The 18,471-nt window shown below is 40.1% G+C and overlaps 1 protein-coding gene across 1 annotated transcript in view; it reads right to left on the bottom strand.

Annotated features, from left to right (window-relative positions):
* Positions 1 to 6,380: 6,380 nt before the first annotated feature.
* fbxo41 (F-box protein 41) overlaps positions 6,381 to 18,471 on the bottom strand; it is a 519,821-nt gene continuing 507,730 nt past the window's right edge. The window contains exon 13 of the mRNA XM_059965939.1: positions 6,381 to 6,458. Within this exon, the coding sequence (XP_059821922.1) occupies positions 6,447 to 6,458 (12 nt within the window). The 3' untranslated portion in view covers positions 6,381 to 6,446. The remainder of the gene's footprint in view (positions 6,459 to 18,471) is intronic.

Raw genomic sequence — 18,471 nt, 5'->3', positions numbered from 1 at the left:
TAAGACACAGTTTCTTTCTGTCCGTCTTTAGACTCTCCTTTTTCCGAATTAAACTCAGAAATTTTAACTTTACTCAGTCGAATCCTGTAGAGTGACAGTTATAACTGTCTAACCTCAGAAGCTCTAAAAAGAATCCACAAGTTGGTAACGGTAAGCCTAAGAAAGCTGAGGAGACTTCAGAGGAGCCACCCTGGGTAAATAGAGTATAGTCTCAGATCAGCTATATCGTTGCTGAATTAACTCAACTAAAAGAAAGATTTCTCCCTTTCAAGGAAAAAATTGACTCTTGAGCCTTGATCTTAAAGAGGTTAGTTGAAATACGGCTGATATTTCTTCTCATTTGGAAAAGGCTCAACAATGGATCATCGATCTGGAGGTTCGCTCCCGTCAGAACAGTATTTGAATTGTTGGATGAAAAGAGAAATCAAAATCTGCCGACACACTGGATTATTTTGCTAAAATGTTTCAATCTTTATTTCCAGAGGCTTGCCTACAACCCCTGGAGATCGAAATGGCTCATAGAGTCTGCTCCTTAAAAACCTTGGGTCAAGGTAAAGACCGGCATATGGTTGTGCGTTTTCTTCTTTTCAGAGACAAAGACTTGCTAGAAAACAAAGGTTGTTTCAATTTCAAAGCTCTGAAATTCACTTCTTTGAAGATTTTCCACGTGAAATTGTTCAGAAACGTTCGGGATTTGCTGCTGTTATGCATACGGCTTATGAAAAACAGCTGTACCCATCTCTTTAATACCCAGCTAAATTGAGGCTTTTCGTCAAAAATTCTGGGGTTTGTATTTTTTCTTTCTTTTTAAATCTTTTTATTAGTTTTAAACAAACAGAAATGAAACATGAATACAAAGTGTTTGAGAGTACATAATTAATAGTTTAAATAGACATTCAGATATATAATAATAAAAATATATAATCTCTCAAACTCAGAACATTAATGAACAAAGAAGTAAAAAGAAAAAAAAGAAAAACCCCCCAAAAAAGAGAGAAAAAAAACAAAAAAAAACACTAACCAACATGGGCCATTGAATAATATTAAGTACATATACAGTGGTGCCAATAACTCCGAACCTCCATCCAAATAATTAAGGATAATATAAGTAAGGTTTAGGAAAAGGCAATTCAACTCATATGAAAGTGTTGAATAAAAGGTCTCCAAGTTTCTTCAAATTTAACTAAAGGATCAAAAACCACACTTCTAATTTTTTCTAAACTCAAACAAGAAATAGTTTGAGAAAACCACTGAAATACAGTTGGAGGATTAATTTCTTTCCAATTCAATAAAGTAGATCTTCTAGCCATTAATGTAACAAATGCAATCATTCGTTGAGATGAAGCAGATAAACGGTTATTATCCGTCATTGGTAAACCGAAAATTGCAGTAAGAGGATGCGGTTGGAAATGAATATTTAAAACTCTTGAAATAATACTGAAAATATCTTTCCAATAATTTTGTAAACAAGGACAAGACCAGAACATATGAGTCAATGAAGCAACATCAGAATGACATCTATCGTAGGTTGAATTAAGATGAGAATAAAATCGAGCCAGTTTATCCTTAGACATATGAGCTCTATGTACAACCTTAAATTGTATTAGGGCATGTTTAACACAAATAGAGGACAAATTTACCAATAATAAAATTTTTATCCCATTGCTCAGTAGATATAGGACAATGCAACTCTTCTTGCCGTCCCTTCTTAATTTTTTCTGATACATCTGACTGTAAATTCATGATCATCTTATAAATGATGACTACTAAACCCTTTTGATAAGGATTAAGGGCTAAAATTCTTTCTGTAATGTCCAACGGACATTCTTTCGAAAAAGACTGTAACTCATTATACAAAAAATTTCTAACTTGCAAATATCTAAAAAAATGGGTTTTAAGTAAATTATATTTATTAGATAGCTGTTCAAAGGACATAATGTTATCATCCAGAAACAGATCACGAAAACATGCTATACCTTTTGTTTTCCATAAAAGAAAAGCTTGATCCATAGATGAAGGCCGAAAAAAATAATTAGATATTATAGGACATGATAAAATAAATTTATTCAAACCAAAAAATTTACGAAATTGAAACCAAGTTCGTAATGTATATCTGACTATAGGATTAGTTATCTGTTTATTCAATTTGAATAAAGAAAGAGGAAGTGAAGATCCTAAGATTGAAATCAGTGAAAAATCTTGCACAGATTTACATTCCAAATTTACCCATTGTGGGCAAGTAGCTATAGTCAATTCTTGTGTCCAGAATATTAAATACCACATATTAACAGCCCAATAGTAAAATCTTAAGTTTGGTAAAGCCAAGCCGCCCTCCTTCTTAGGCTTCTGTAAATATTTTTTGCCCAATCTAGGATTTTTGTTCTACCACAAGTAAGAAGATATTTTGGAGTCAATAGTATCAAAGAAAGCTTTAGGAATAAAAATTCGTAATGCTTGAAATAAATATAAGAATTTAGGTAGTATCATCATCTTAATAGCATTAACTCTACCAACCAATGACAAAGATAGTGGAGACCACCTAATAACAAGTTGCTTAATTTGATCAATTAAAGGTAAAAAGTTAACCTTAAATAAATCTTTATGTTTTTTAGTAATTTTAATACCTAAGTAAGTAAAATAATCTGTAACAATTTTATATGGTAAATGTTTATAAATTGGAACTTGCATATTTAATGGAAATAGTTCACTCTTGTTAAAATTCAACTTATAACCAGAAAAATTACTAAATTGAGCAAACAAAGACGAAATAGCAGGAATAGATCTTTCAGGGTCAGATATATATAATAACAAATCATCAGCATATAATGATACTTTATACATCCTCTCCCCATGGGTAATACCCAGAATATTAGGTGATTCACGAATTGCTATAGCCAAAGGTTCTAAAGCGATGTCAAATAGTAAAGGACTTAAAGAGCAACCTTGCCTTGTACCACGAAATAGCTGAAAAAAAGGGGATCTTTGATTATTGGTAAAAACCGAAGCTAAAGGTTTATGGTTTATTAATTTAATCCATGATATAAATTTTGAACTAAAATTAAATTGTTGCATTGTAGTAAATAAATATGGCCACTCAACTCTATCAAATGCTTTTTCAGCATCTAAAGAAATAACACATTCTGGTATTTTAGATGAAGAAGTATAAATAATATTAATTAATTTTCTAATGTTAAAAGATGAAAAGCGATTTTTAATAAATCCAGTCTGATCTTATAGACAATAGACAATAGACAATAGGTGCAGAAGTAGACCATTTGGCCCCTCGAGTCTGCACCGCCATTCTGAGATCATGGCTGATCATTCACTATCAATACCCAGTCCCTGCCTTGTCCCCATATCCCTTGATTCCCCTATCCATCAGATATCTATCTAGCTCCTTCTTGAAAGCATCCAGAGAATTGGCCTCCACCGTCTTCTGAGGCAGTGCATTCCACACCTCCACAACTCTCTGGGAGAAGAAGCTCTTCCTCAACTCTGTTTTAAATAACTGACCTCTTATTCTCAATCCATGCCCTCTGGTACTGGACTCTCCCAACATCTGGAACATATTTCCTGCCTCAATCCTATCAAATCCTTTAATTATCTTAAACGTTTCAATCAGATCCCCTCTCAATCTCCTCAATTCCAGCGTGTACAAGCCCAATCTCTCCAATCTCTCTGCGTAAGACAGCCCTGCCATCCCAGGAATCAACCTAGTGAATCTACGCTGCACTTCCTCAATTGCCAGAATGTCCTTCCTTAAACCTGGAGACCAAAACTGTACACAATATTCCAGGTGTGGTCTCACCAGAGCCCTGTACAAATGCAAAAGGACATCCTTGCTCTTGTACTCAATTCCCCTTGTAACAAAGGCCAACATTCCATTTGCCCTCTTCACTGCCTGTTGCACTTGCTCATTCACTTCCATTGACTGGTGAACTAGGACTCCTAGGTCTCTTTGCATTTCTCTCTTACCTAACTCTACACCGTTCAGACAATACTCTGCCCTCTTGTTCCTGCTTCCAAAGTGGATAACTTCACATTTATTCACATTGAATGACATCTGCCAAGTATCTACCCACTCACCCAGCCTATCCAAGTCTCCCTGTATTCTCCTAACATCCTCTTTGCATGTCACACTGCCACCCAGTTTAGTATTGTCAGCAAACTTGCTGATATAGTTTTCAATGCCCTCATCTAAATTGTTGACATAAATCTTAAAGAGCTGTGGTCCCAATACAGAGCCCTGTGGTACCCCACTAGTCACCTCCAGCCAGTCCGAGAAACACCCATTCACTGCTACCCTTTGCTTTCTATCTGCCAACCAGTTTTCTATCCATGTTGAAACCCTGCCCCCAATGCCATGAGCTCTGATTTTACTCACCAATCTCCTATGTGGCACCTTATCGAATGCCTTCTGAAAATCTAGGTACACAACATCCACTGGCTTACCCTCGTCTAACATCCTTGTTACACCCTCAAAAAACTCCAACAGATTAGTCAAACATGATTTGCCCTTGGTAAATCCATGCTGGCTCGGCCTAATCCTATTTCTGCCATCAAGATGTGCCACTATTTCGTCCTTAATAATGGACTCAAGCATCTTCCCTACAACTGACGTTAGGCTAACAGGGCGATAGTTCTCCGTTTTCTCCTTCCCTCCCTTCTTGAAAAGTGGGATAACATTAGCCACTCTCCAATCTTCAGGAACTGATCCTGAATCTAAGGAACATTGGAAAATGATTACCAATGCATCCGCAATTTCCTGAGCCACCTCTTTTAGAACCCTTGGATGCAGACCATCTGGACCCGGGGATTTATTAGCCTTCAGTCCTACCAGTCTACTCATCACAGTTTCTTTCCTAATGTCAATCTGTCTCAATTCCTCTGATATCTTATGACCCTGGCCCATCCATACATCTGGGAGATTGCTTGTGTCCTCCCTGGTGAAGACAGATCTAAAGTACGCATTAAATTCTGTTTCCCATAACAATTTCTCCCAATTCATTCTTCAAGGGGCCAACATTGTTCTTAACTATCTTCTTTCTCTTCACATAGCTAAAAAAGCTTTTGCTATCCCCTTTTATATTCCTGGCTAGACTGAGCTCATACCTGATTTTTTTTTCTCCGTATTGCTTTATTAGTTAAGATCTGCTGTTCCTTAAAACTTTTCCAATCATCTGTATTCCCACTCATCTTAGCCCTGTCATACTTCTTTTTCTTTAATGCTATACAATCTCTGACTTCCTTTGTCAACCACTGTGGCCCCTTCCCCCTCTTTGAATCCTTCCTTCTCATTGGAATGAACTGCTTTTGCATCTTTTGTATTATGCCCAAGAATATCTGCCACTGCTGATCCACTGTCTTTCCTGCCAGGGCATCCGCCCATTTAACATCTTTCCTTTCAGTCAGTCCTGATGAAGGGTCTCGGCCTGAAATGTCGACAGTGCTTCTCCTTATAGATGCTGCCTGGCCTGCTGTGCTCCACCAGTATTTTGTGTGTGTTGTTTGAATTTCCAGCATCTGCATATTTCCTCATGTTTCCTCAATTTTAAAGCTGTTTTTGCTCTATTGCCTGATCTAAATGAATATATATTATTAATGGGTGGTGATTTTAATACTTGTTTAAATTCTTTAATGGACAAATCATCATCCAAACATCAACTCCCTATTCGTTCTGCATCACTTGTTAATTCCTTTTTAATGGATTATGGCTTAATTGAAATTTGGAGACATATGCATCCTTGTGATAGAAAACATTCTTCTTTTCCCACACATTCATAATAAATATTCAAGGATTGACTATTTTATAGTTGACCCTTGACTTCTATTCAATGTTCAGAAATGTGATTATGATGCAATTGTTATCTCTGATCACGTTCCCTTAAACCTAATATTTGAACTGAAAGATGTTGCTTCTACACTTTGGCGTTTTCCAGAACATTTGTTACAAAGCTCAGAATTTGTTGAGTTTATTGAAACTCAGATAAAAGGGTTTTTTCTCTTTAATAATACAGGAAACGTTTCAAAGTTAGTGATTTGGGATACATTAAAAGCTTATTTATGTGGTCAGATTATTTCGTATATAGCTAAACTGAAGAAACAGAGAAGAATGGAATTAATAAAATTTCTGAACAAATTAAAGATTTAGATTACATCAATGCAACCTTGCCAAATATTGATTTGTTTAAAAGAAGAGTGGAATTACAATCACAATATAACTTATTATTAACTTATCCTATTGGAGGATATTTGCCTAAATTGAAAAGTCAGTTATATATTTCTGGGGATAAAATAACAAGCTCTTAGCTTTCCAATTAAGGGCAGTGTAGTGTTCTCGCTCGGCATGTGAGGTAACGCAGAACTAAACACAAAGATAAACCTTTGTCGATGATGACAGGATCCCAGTAAGATTAACCGATTACTGTTCACTCTTCAACATTGACCTATGGTGAAAACTGTTGATAAAACAATACAAGATTTGTACAGCATTTGTTTCCTTCTTGATATTACAATTACATCGTAAATACTTGCAAAAGTAAAACTACAACAACTACATTACATTAAAGTGCAGCATACAGTCAGAATCTACCTACGCCATTGACTGCTTTAAATACACTTCACGCAAATTATCCGCAACTCTTTAACTAATGAAAACATAAACATTATCAACCCTCGTTACTTTTAACAGGATCGGCGTTAACATTTTAATTCAACATATCGATTATCTCATAATTCACAGCGTTGCTTTCACAATGTTCCTGGTGCGTAGAGAGAAAACGTTGCTGCTGCTTGCTTGCACTCGCACATGTCTCGACCCCCACCTTCCCGTTTCTCCAAACCAGTATTTTCCCACAGGACGCGGTGAAACTAGATGTGACGTCATCACATGCCGCAATATCTCACAGACAACTTTAAACAATCCTAACTTTAACTAGAATGCTAACAAACGAATTACTAAGCAAAAATATTATAAACTAAATAACTGCCATAAAGGCAACACAGGCAGCTAGGGCTAAAAGACAAATTTTAAAGATTCATAAAGATAATAGGGACTTAGTAAGTAACCATGAAGACATTAATAATATTTTTCAGGATTTTTATTTTGATCTTTTTAAATCTCAATTTCCTGCAGATTCCTCTAAAATGAATGCTTTTTTTACATTAGATTAAATTTCCTCAAATTACTGTTGAAGATCAACAGATGCTTGATGCTCCAATCACTGAGCATGAAATTCAGAAAGCTATGTTCTCAATGCAATCAGGTAAAGCTCCTGGACTTGATGGTTATTCGCTAGGATTTTACAAAAAAATTGAAAAATTACTCTCTCCATATTTTTTGGAAATATTTCATGAATCTTTTGAGAAGGGTAATTTACCTTCTTTTTTTAATGAAACTTCTGTTTCCTTAATCCTAAAGAAAGATAAAGGTCCTACTGAATGTTCATCATATAGACCAATTTCTTTATTAAATGTGAATGCAAAAATCTCTCTAAGATAATGGCTAACCATTTGGAAAATATTTTAACTAAAATTATTTCTATGGATCAAAGAGGCTTTATTAAAGGCCGTTATTCTTTCTCCAATGTTTGGAGACTGATGAACATTATATATTCATCACTATCTAAGAAACCCTAATGTGTTATTTCTCTTGATGCAGAAAAGGCATTTGATAGAATTGAATGGACATATCTGTTTAAGGTATTAGAAAAATTTGGTTTTGATAATAATTTTAATAGATGGATTCAAATGACCTATAAGAATCCTAATGCTACTGTTATTACAAATAATCTTAGGTCTTTTTTTCACTTTCACGCGGTACTAGACAAGGATGTCCATTAAGCCTTTTATTATTATTTTATTAAGCCTTTTATTAATCTTGTACTGGAGCCTTTGGCCATAACACTTCGTGAAGCTGAAAATATTTATGGTGTCTCTATAAATGGGATTATACATAAGATTTCTCTTTACGCAGATGATCTTTTGGCTTATATTTAAAACCCTGAAGGATCTATTCCTAATCTTCTGGAAATACTAAACGATTTTGGAAAATTTACAGGATATAAACTTAACTTAAATAAAAGTGAAATGCTCCTGTTTCCATATATAATGATATTCCATTTAGAATTGTTAATTTTTTTTAAATATTTAGGTATTATAATTACTAAAAATACAAAGATCTTTCTAAATCTAATGTCATTCCTTTAATGGACTTTATGAAACCATTATTTTCTAGATGAAACTCACTTACACTTTCTTTAATAGGTCATATCCATGGCATGAAAATGATGATTTCACCTAGATTTTTATATATTTTTCAAAATATGCCTATCTTTTTAACTAATTTTTTTGATCAAATTGACTGTATTATTTTGTCCTTTATTTGGAACAATAATAGAAGACCAAGAATTAATAAGTATCATTTACAAAAATCTAAAAAATATGATGGACTTGCAATTCCTAATTTAAGTCTGTATTATTGGGCTGTTAATATTCGACAATTATGTTTTTGGCTATATTGGTTTGACAAGAGCCAAAAATCAGCTTGGATTGATTCGGAATTAAAGGCTACCAAACAATTTCATTTAACCTCATTATTAGGAGCTCTATTACCTTTACATCATCTAAAATTTCAAATATGAATCTGTACCCTGTTATTAAACAATCCTTATGGATTTGGTTTCAGTTTTGCAATTTTTAAAAATATTAAACAATTTAAATTGTCTAGCTCTCTATATCGAAACTTTTTTATTTAAACCTTCAATAACTGATCCCATTTTTCTTTTATGGAGATATAAGGGGATCTATTTTTTTGCAGATTTATTTTGTTATGGTCGATTGATGATTTTTGAAGAGTTAATTAGCAAATATTTTCTCTCTCATATTGCAATATTTTCAGGTTAGACATTTTTACAAAAATACTTATCTAAGTTTCCATATTTGCAAGAATGATTTGTTGGATACTATTTTGAATATGAATCCTTTAGTAAGAGGTTCTATTGGTATAATTTATTTTTACTACAAAAAGATAACCTTTCACTAAAGATTAAACAAGATTGGGAGAGAGAACTTAATATGACCTTTGTTAACAAAGATTGGTTGCGAATTCTGAAAATGGTCAATTCTTCTTCTATATGTGCCAGTCACTGTTTAATTCAATTTAAAATTGTTCACCGTTATTATTTAACAAAGGAGAGACTATCTAAAATATTTCCTAATATAGACAATTACTGAAGTAGCCACTTTGTCTCATATGTTCGGGACTGCAGCTATTTACAATATACATTAATGATTTAGATGAAGAGATTAAAAGTACCATTAGCAAGTTTGCAGATGACACAAAGCTGGGTGGCAGTGTGAAATATGAGGAGTATGTTAGGAGAATGCAAGGTGACTTGGACAGGTTGAGTGAGTGGGCAAATGCAGTATAATGTGGATAAATGTGAGGTTATCCACTTTGGTGGCAAGAACAGGAAGGCAGATTACTATCTAAATGGAGTCAAGTTAGGAAAAGGGGAAGTACAACGTGATCTAGGTGTTCTTGTACACCAGTCAATTAAAGCAAGCATGCAGGTACAGCAGGCAGTGAAGAAAACTAATGGCATGCTGGCCTTTATAACAAGAGGAATTGAGTATAGGAGTAAAGAGGTCCTTCTGCAGCTGTACAGGGCCCTGGTGAGACCCCACCTGGAGTATTGTGTGCAGTTTTGGTCTCCAAGTTTGAGGAAGAAGATTCTTGCTATTGAGGGAGTGCAGCATAGGTTCACAAGGTTAATTTCCAGAAATGGCGGGGACTGTGTGATTGGAGTGACTGGGCTTGTATACACTGGAATTTAGAAGGATGAGAGGGGATCTGATTGAAACATATAAGATTATTAAGGGATTGGACACGCTGGAGGCAGGAAGCATGTTCCCGCTGATGGGTGAGTCTAGAACTGGAGGCCACAGTTTAAAAATAAGGGGTTGGCCATTTAGAACAGAGATGCGGAAAAACTTTTTCACCCAGAGAGTGGTGGTTATGTGGAATGCTCTGCCCCAGAAGGCAGTGGAGGCCAAGTCTCTGGATGCTTTCAAGAGAGAGTTAGATAGAGCTCTTATAGATAGCGGGGTCAAGGGATATGGGGGAGGGCAGGAATGGGGTACCGATTGTGTGTGATCAGCCATGATCACAGTGAATGGTGGTGCTGGCTAGAAGGACCGAATGGCCTACTCCTGCACCTACTGTCTATTGTCTATTAAGGTGACCACTCGCATGAAGAAGGCTCAGGTACAGTTGTTAATAGCACATCATTACGTAGCCGAGGGGAAATTCGAAGAGGAGGTGTTGGAGATGTTTGTTGAGGGTAAAGCACTTACTGAGGCTGAGGTTCAGTTTCACGCAGAGAAATTGAAATATGAACATAAATTCTGGATAAAGAAGCTGGAGGCAGAGAAGGAAAGAGAAGAGGCTGAAAGGCAGAGAGGAGAAAGGGAGAAAGAGTGGCAGTTTGAGCTGGAAAAGATAAAGGCAATGCAGGATGGGGGAAGAGTGCTAGACCCTGCCAGGGGGTTCAAGGTTAGTCAGGAGGTTAAGTTGGTACCCCCATTCGAGGAGATGGATGTCAATAGGTATTTCCTCCATTTTGAGAAAGTTGCTATGAATCAGGACTGGCTGAAGGACAAGAGGGCTGTCCTGTTACAGAGTGTTCTTAAGGGGAAGGCTCAGCAAGTCTATTCGGCGTTGTCCACAGATAAGGCAAAGAATTATGATGAAGTAAAAAGGGCTATACTGAGGATTTACGAGTTGGTTCCGGAGGCATACCGGCAAAGGTTCCGGAATTTGAGAAAGCATGCATTTAGAGTTTGCCCATGAAATGCACATGTACTTTGAGCGTTGGTGAGCCTCAAAAGGGGTCAGTGAGGATTTGGACAAATTAAAACAGCTGATGCTGATTGAGCAGTTTAAAAGCTGCATCCCTGAGGGTATGTGGACATACTTGGATGAGAAGGAGGCAGAAACTCTGTCTATGACTGCCAAGTTAGCAGACGAGTATGCCTTAACCCTCAAAGTAAAATTTCCTCCACGTAAGAACTACCAGAGGGGTAGTAGGGACGGTAGAGAAAGCCCACCGGCGAAGTCAGAGAATAAGTCGGGGACTAGTGGAAAGGGTAAGGAAGAGGAAAAGCAGACTGGAAGGAAGTTTCCTAGTTTTACGTGTTATAATTGTGGGAAAGCTGGCCACATCGCATCTAAGTGTCTAGCTCCAAAGAAAGAGACAGGAAAGGGAAAGGAGCCAAACCGAACTGCCTGCATTAAGCCGGCTGAAATGTCATTACAGGACGAGGAGCCAAGCCGAGTTCAGGAGGGATGTGAGAAATTTCTTTTGACCGGGTTGGTATCTGTGAAGGAGGGGTCAACCCCAGTGCCAGTGAGAATCTGGAGAGACACTGGGGCTTTTCAGTCCCTAATCCTAAGCAGTGTTTTGGACTTTAGTGCTGAGACCAAGACTGGTGACGTGGTGATAGAAGGGGTTGGAAAAGGGACCGAGGCAGTACCATTGCATAAAATATTTTTGAAGTGTGAATTGGTATCCAGACCAGTCACGATCGGGGTGCAGTCTGTACTCCCGATACGTGATGTGGATGTCTTACTCAGGAATGACCTGGCGGGGGAGGGACGAGTTCCCAACAGATCAGCTCATGAGTAAGCCTGTAAGTGCTGAGGACCTGCCCACAGATTCAGGTTTATCCCGCTTGCTCAGTCACCCGAAGCATGGCGAGAAGGGCTGCTGAAACAACACCTGATGTAGCTGCGGCAGACGTTGATTTAGCTGAGACATTTTTACCATCCCTGTATCAGAAGGGGTTAAAGGACAGTGAAGCTGAGGAGATAAAGAGGGACGAAGTGGATTTACCATTATTGAGAAAAGAATTTGAGAGGGAACAGAGGAAAGATGAGGAACTTGTGGCTTTGAAGGAGACAGCTTTCTCAGAGGAGGGAATTAAAGAGGAACCAGCGGGATTCTACATTAAAGAGGAGTATTAATGAGAAAGTGGAGACCGGCTACAGTGCCTGCAGATGAGGATTGGGCGATTGTACACCAGGTGGTAGTTCCGAAGGTTTATCAGGACGAAATATTGAACCTGGCCCACAAGATACCCCTAGGTGGACATTTTGGAGTAAGAAAGACGGTAGATAGGGTTATGAGAGAATTCTACTGGCCAAATATGAGGAAGGACATAATTGATTATTGTAAGAGGTGTCACACGTGTCAGGTGGTAGGAAAGCCGAATCAAGTCATTCCTAAGGCACCCTTCGGCTGATAGCCGCCTTCGGGGAACCTTTCTCCCGAGTCATCATAGATTGTGTGGGTCCCTTGCCTAAGACCACGGCTGGGCATCAGTGTGTACTGACTATTCTGTGTTCTGCCTCTAGATTCTCGGAAGCTGTACCTCGAGGGAGCATAAAAGCTCACACAGTGGTAAAGGCAGTTGTTAAGTTTTCACTATGGTAGGGTTGCCGAAAGAGATTCAGTCCAATCAGGGGAGTACATTCATGTCCCGCACATTCCAACGGATGATGTCTGAGATGGGAGTTAAACATATTTTGTCCTCCGCATGCCACCCTGAGTCCCAAGGGGCTTTGGAGTGGTTTCACTCGACTCTGAAAAACATGATAAAAACCTACTGCCAGGAGAATATCAGAGACTGGGATGATGGATTACCCCTCTTGCTGTTTGCTGTAAGGGACATGGTTCAGGGGTGGCTTGGGTTCAGCCCTTTCAAGCTTGTTTTTGGTCATGGGCCCAAGGGACCTCTGTCCTTACTTAAAGAGCAATGGTCTAACCTGACAGTGCATGTCAATGTGATTGACTACGTTTTAAAATTCTGTGAGAGGCTTAATAAGATATGCGACCTTGCAAAGAAAAATCTCCAAGACTCCCAAGTCAAAATGAAACAGTGGTATGACAAACGAACATGAGAACAGATGTTTCAGATTGGTGATAAGGTCTTGGTATTATTACCCTTGGTGACCAACCCCCTACAGGCGAGATTCCAAGGTCCATACAAGGTAATTAAGAAGAAAGATTCTTTCAATTATGTTATTGAAACCCCTAATCGGCGCAAACCAACTCAATTAGTTCATATCAATATGCTGATCATGATCCTAAGGCCGCACCAGTCAGTGCTGTCAGGAAAACAAATGAGGCTGTGGAGATTGCTAATGAGGGGCAAGAGCACTTTGAAAAGATAAGTATAGTGCCCACCAGACTAGAGAACTGTTGTTTTGGCCAACTTTGCTGATAAGGTCCGTCATTTGAAGTCTGAACAAAGGGAACAGCTGACAGAACTAATTAACCGGCATACAGATTTATGCCCAGATGTACCTCAGAAATGTATGATTGCAGTACATGCTGTTGTTGTTAATGCAGCCCAGCCTATTAAGCAACACCTCTATAGGAAGAATTTAGAAAAGAGCAAGCTAGTGGAAAAAGAAATCGAACATATGCTAGCTGCAGGTATTATCAGGTGATCTTCCTCAGACTGGGCATCTCTGTGTGTGGTTGTCCCAAAGCCTGATGGTTGTGTAAGGTTTTATACAGATTACAGGAAAATAAATGCCATCACAAAGACTGATGTTTATCCTATCCCAAGGGTGGATGATTGCATTGATAGAGTGGGAAAGGCTAGGTACATCACAAAGATTGACTTGCTGAAAGCGTACTGGTGTGTTCCTTAAACTGACAGGGCTCGAGAAGTTTCAGCATTTGTCACACCATCAGTCTTCTATGAGTATAATGTCTGGCCTTTTGGAATGAAAAATGCTCCAGGGACATTTCAAAGGATGATTGATTCAGTGATTAAAAGGTTAAAGAACACAGGGGCTTATATTGATGACTTAGTGGTCTGGAGTGATATGTGGGATGAGCACGTTGTAGCTGTGGAGGTGCCGTGCGCAATCGTAATCGGTTGAAAACGGACGTGGGAGCATGGAGGAACATCTGGAAATCTCCAGGAAGACCTTCTTCATCGCTGCTACTGCTGCTGTGAGGTCCGGGTCCCTGCTGGGAAGAACAGGCCCCCAGTCCTTGGGGTCGCATTGCCGATGGCCATTGGCAGGGGTGTCTTAATACGCTCGGCAGAGGATGGTGCTCGGAGAAGATGTGCCGGAGGGGATGGTCGGAGTCTCAGAGGTTTGACGGACTTGGGGTCCGCTGCAGTCAGGTCGCTTTCATTGTGTGCTGCGTCTGCGAGGCTGAGTCAGGTGGTGCCATGGAAGTCCATAGCGGGGCTATTCCCTTTTCCGCAGGCGTGGGATGACGAGTCAAATCAGGACCCTGAGGGCTTGTGGAATCTGTGTGGTGGTTTCTTTCAAACTTATAGTCTTTTAACATCTTTGGACTATTTTTACTGTGCCCATGGTCTGTTTTTTTTTTATCAATTATGCTATTGTTTGCACTATTGTAACTATGTGGTTTTGTGCAGGTCTTGCAGCTTTAGTTTTTGGTCTTGTTTTATCAGGTGGATTTGGAGCTTGTTTCTGGGGAACGTGCTAAGATGGTAACACAATATTTATATGCAGCAGCCTCTCCGGACTCTGGATTGGGGATTGCCAAACATTATGTGGATTTTCTGGTGTAGTCTGTTTTGTCATGTGCTTTTGTGATATCATTCTGGAGGAACGTTGTCTCACTTTTTAACTGCATTGCATTTGTGGTTTCTAAATGACAATAAACTGAATCTGATAAGAATAGGTGACTGCTAAGTTGGAGTATGATGTTACAAGAATTTGATATCAAGATACAACATGTAAAGGGGACTGATAATGTAATTGCTGATTGTTTATCTCAGTGCTAGATTTGGAATTATATCTGTGTCACTCTGTTGGTTAAATACTACTTATGTATTATATGAGAGTTTGTAACGTGCCTTACTATTGAAATTTTCTCCCCCGTAAAAATTCTTTTAAAGGTGGGGGTGTGATGTGTGATGGGCAAACCAGGCTGAAATGGGGTCCAGATTTGACCCCCCTGTGAACTATGCTGCTAATGAGAAAGAGAGAAGAAGAGGGAGGAGGCATCCTGCTGCAGATGCTAATAATGAGAGAAAGAGAGATGATTTAGTATTATGGCTTCTTCGATAATTGTTTACTTTGCTCCGAGGACACTTTGCCTGCTTGTGTGCATTCCTGCTGAGACAGCAAGGCGGTACCAGGTGATGGACGTGGACAGTTGATGGATGGCTGGTACCCTGTCAGGGGAGATAAAAAGTGAGTCTGCTGAGAGACAGGCAGACTCACCACAGAAGACTGAAAGGGCATTGTTCACCCACGAGAAGGTGGGGGTTTGGAGAATCAATTCGGGGAATCGATCAGAGGCTCACAGTGTGTGAAGGCAGACCGGTGGGGGGGGGGCTTGTGTGTGTGTCCACCCTCACCTGGGTGACAGGCTCGCCACTGAAGAATGGTCTGGCCTGGTACGGAGGGGTCAAAGTCAGTGACCATAACAGGACAAGAAGACAATGGAAAGTTTGCCTGCAATTGCATTTTCTTTCTTTCTCTTTCTCTCTCTCTCCCCCCCCCCCCACGGTACAACAGCAACTACCCCAACCTGAACTCAACTCAACTCTGCACCATCATAAGACTACTCATTTACCCCTAGACTTCGATAGAGCTTGGTTTTGATTCCTATTTCCACACTTCTGTATACATCATTACTAACCTGTTTCATATATATATTTCCATTTTATAGTACGGTATTACTTAGTTTACTAATAAACACTTTTAGTTACAGTAATACCAGACTCCAATGTATTATTCCATTTCTGCTGGTTTGATAAACTGGTCACGGGGTACGTGACATTAGTTCAATGTTATTGGGTATTTGTGGTGTGGTAATTGTGTTAGTCTCTGGTTTGTATATACAGCACTGAATTTGTAATAAAGGTATTCTGTATATTAAAAAAGGATTAGACAGAAAATGAAGTTTCCTTTGGAGAGTCTCATCACATAATCCTGGAGTCTGACACAGAGTAATGTTCCTTCTGCACCATCCTATCACACAATCACGGGGTCTGATAGAGTGAAGCTGCCTCCACAGCATTGCATCACAGACACAGAGTGAAACTCCCTCCACACTGTACTATCATAACCAGGGTTAGACACAAAGAGAAGTTCCCACTGCACCATCCCATCCCACATGCCCGAAGTCAGCCATGAAGTGAAACTCAATCTCCATCATCCCATCACACTGTCATGTGGCAGTCACAGAGTGACTGCTCCCAGTTTCAGACACGGAGTGAGCTCCCTCAGCACTGTACCTCACACACTCTCAGGGTCAGTCACAGAGCTAAGCTCCCTCTATACCATCCCATCACACACTTCTGGAGTGAGATGCAGAGTGATGCTGCCTCCATACTGCCCCATCGCACATTCCCGGGATCTGCCACCGAGTGAAACTCCCCCCAGACTGTCCTGTAATACATTCCCAGTTTCAGACACAGAGTGAAGCTCCCTCCACACCATTCAATCATGCACTCCTAGGGTTAGAGAAATAACTATTCTGGACTCCAAGAACTATGAATGCAGCAAGTCTACTGCATCAGTGATCTGCTTGTTGTTCAGAGTAGCTGGCCAGGGTGTCAAAGGAACTGGTGAACAGGTTGGAGGAAAGCTATCGGTCAGATTAGAGGAGAAGCCAGTGGTTCAGCTGGAGTGGGTTTGGAGGAACAGACTGCTATTGAAAGCATCAGAGCTAGTGCACAAAAGCAGCGTAACCATAAGTGACTGTCTTGGTCATTTCTCTTGCGATTGCGAGACCCTGTTGAACATTAAGATGCTGCAGGCTTGTTTCCCTCAGGTGACAAGGCAGCTGCATGGCCTCGGTTGTAGTATGCTTCAAGCTGTGGGCTGGCCTGCTGCTGCAGTCCAGGTGAGGAGATGCCGCAGGGAATCTATCTTGACATCCATGCTCAGATGGAGGTTGGCTTCTCCCATCAGTGCTGCCCTTCAGAGTTCAGCTGGTGGAGTGGCAGGTTGGATTGCTGCCAGTCATACCATTAATTATTTGCGGTCGTTCGGGGATTTGGACTATACATATATTTTCTTGTGTAACAGTGTGTGTGTTTTTTTCTCTTGTTATCTTGAATGTATGTTACACACCTTAGCACCAGAGCAATGCTGTTTCATTCAACTTTATCCATGTACGGCTTGAAATGATAATTAAACTTGATTCGATTTGATTTAATCTGAGTGGCAGCTTTTTCATAGAATTTTTAATAGAATGAGCTTCTAGAGAATGTGGTTGAGGCAGGTATGAAACAGTATTCAAAAGTATTCTGGATAAGCACATGGATCGTTGGTGTTTAGAGCTATGGAGAGGGTGCAGAGGAGATTTACCAGGATGTTGCCTGGATTGGAAAACAAGACTTATGAGACAAGGTTAGCAGAGCTGGGACTTTTCTCTTTGGAGCGTAGAAGGATGAGAGGGGACTTGATAGAGGTCTACAAGATTATGAGAGGCATAGATATGGTGGATAGCCAGTACCTTTTCCCCAGAAAACGAATAGCAAACACCAGAGGGCATATGTATAAAGTTAAGGGAAGGAAGCCATCATTGTAGCGGCCATCATCAGAGTGGACTGAGGCAGAGTGGGATGGCTTTGGCTCAATCAGGCTTCGGCGAGAACAGGCAGAGGTGAGCTTTGAATGGGGCACAACTGCGCAAGCACGTGAAAGTCGGCCTCTGAGATCAGTGAGGGAATTTAAAAAGTGAGCAGAGGCTGAGTACGAGCTTCACTCCAGGTGAGGTAAGGCCGGGTAAACTTTAATTAATCTAATTAGCTTAGGAGAAGGCAATGGAGGCAGCAGATAGGGCAATTGAGTGCTCCGTTTGCAGTATGTGGGAAGTCGGGGCGAGCACAGCTGTCCCTGATGACAACACCTGCAAAAGGTGCATCCAGCTGCAGCTCCTGACAAACCGTGTTAGGGAACTGGAGCTGGAGCTGGATGAACTTCGGATCATTCGGGATGCAGAGGCAGAAATACACAGGAGTTTCAGGGAGATAGTCACCCCTAGGAGTCAGGAGACAGGTAGTTGAGTGACTGTCAGGAGAGGGAAGGAGAATAGACAGGAAGAGCAGAGCACCCCTGTGGCTGTTCCCATCAACAATAAGTATACCGTTTTGGATACTATTGGTGGGGATGACCTACCAGGGACAAGTTGCAGTGGTTGCGTCTCTGGCACCAAGATTGGACACTCAGCTCAGAAAGAAAGGAGGGAAAAGAGGAGAGCAGTAGTGTAAGGGGATTTGATAGTTAGGGGGACAGATAGGAGGTTTTGTGGAAGAGATCGAGAATCCTGGATGGTCTGTTGCCTCCCTGGTGCCAGGGTCTGCGATATCTCGGTTCGAGTTCTCAGTATTCTCAAGAGGGAGGGTGAGCAGCCGGATGTCGTGGTCCATGTAGGGACCAATGACGTGGGTAGGAAGAGT

The sequence above is a fragment of the Hypanus sabinus genome, chromosome 3 (genome assembly GCF_030144855.1).
Source record: "Hypanus sabinus isolate sHypSab1 chromosome 3, sHypSab1.hap1, whole genome shotgun sequence".
Lineage (NCBI taxonomy): Eukaryota > Metazoa > Chordata > Chondrichthyes > Myliobatiformes > Dasyatidae > Hypanus > Hypanus sabinus.
The sequence above is the reverse complement of the archived record's forward strand: the minus strand, read 5'-3'. Positions and strand labels throughout refer to the sequence as shown.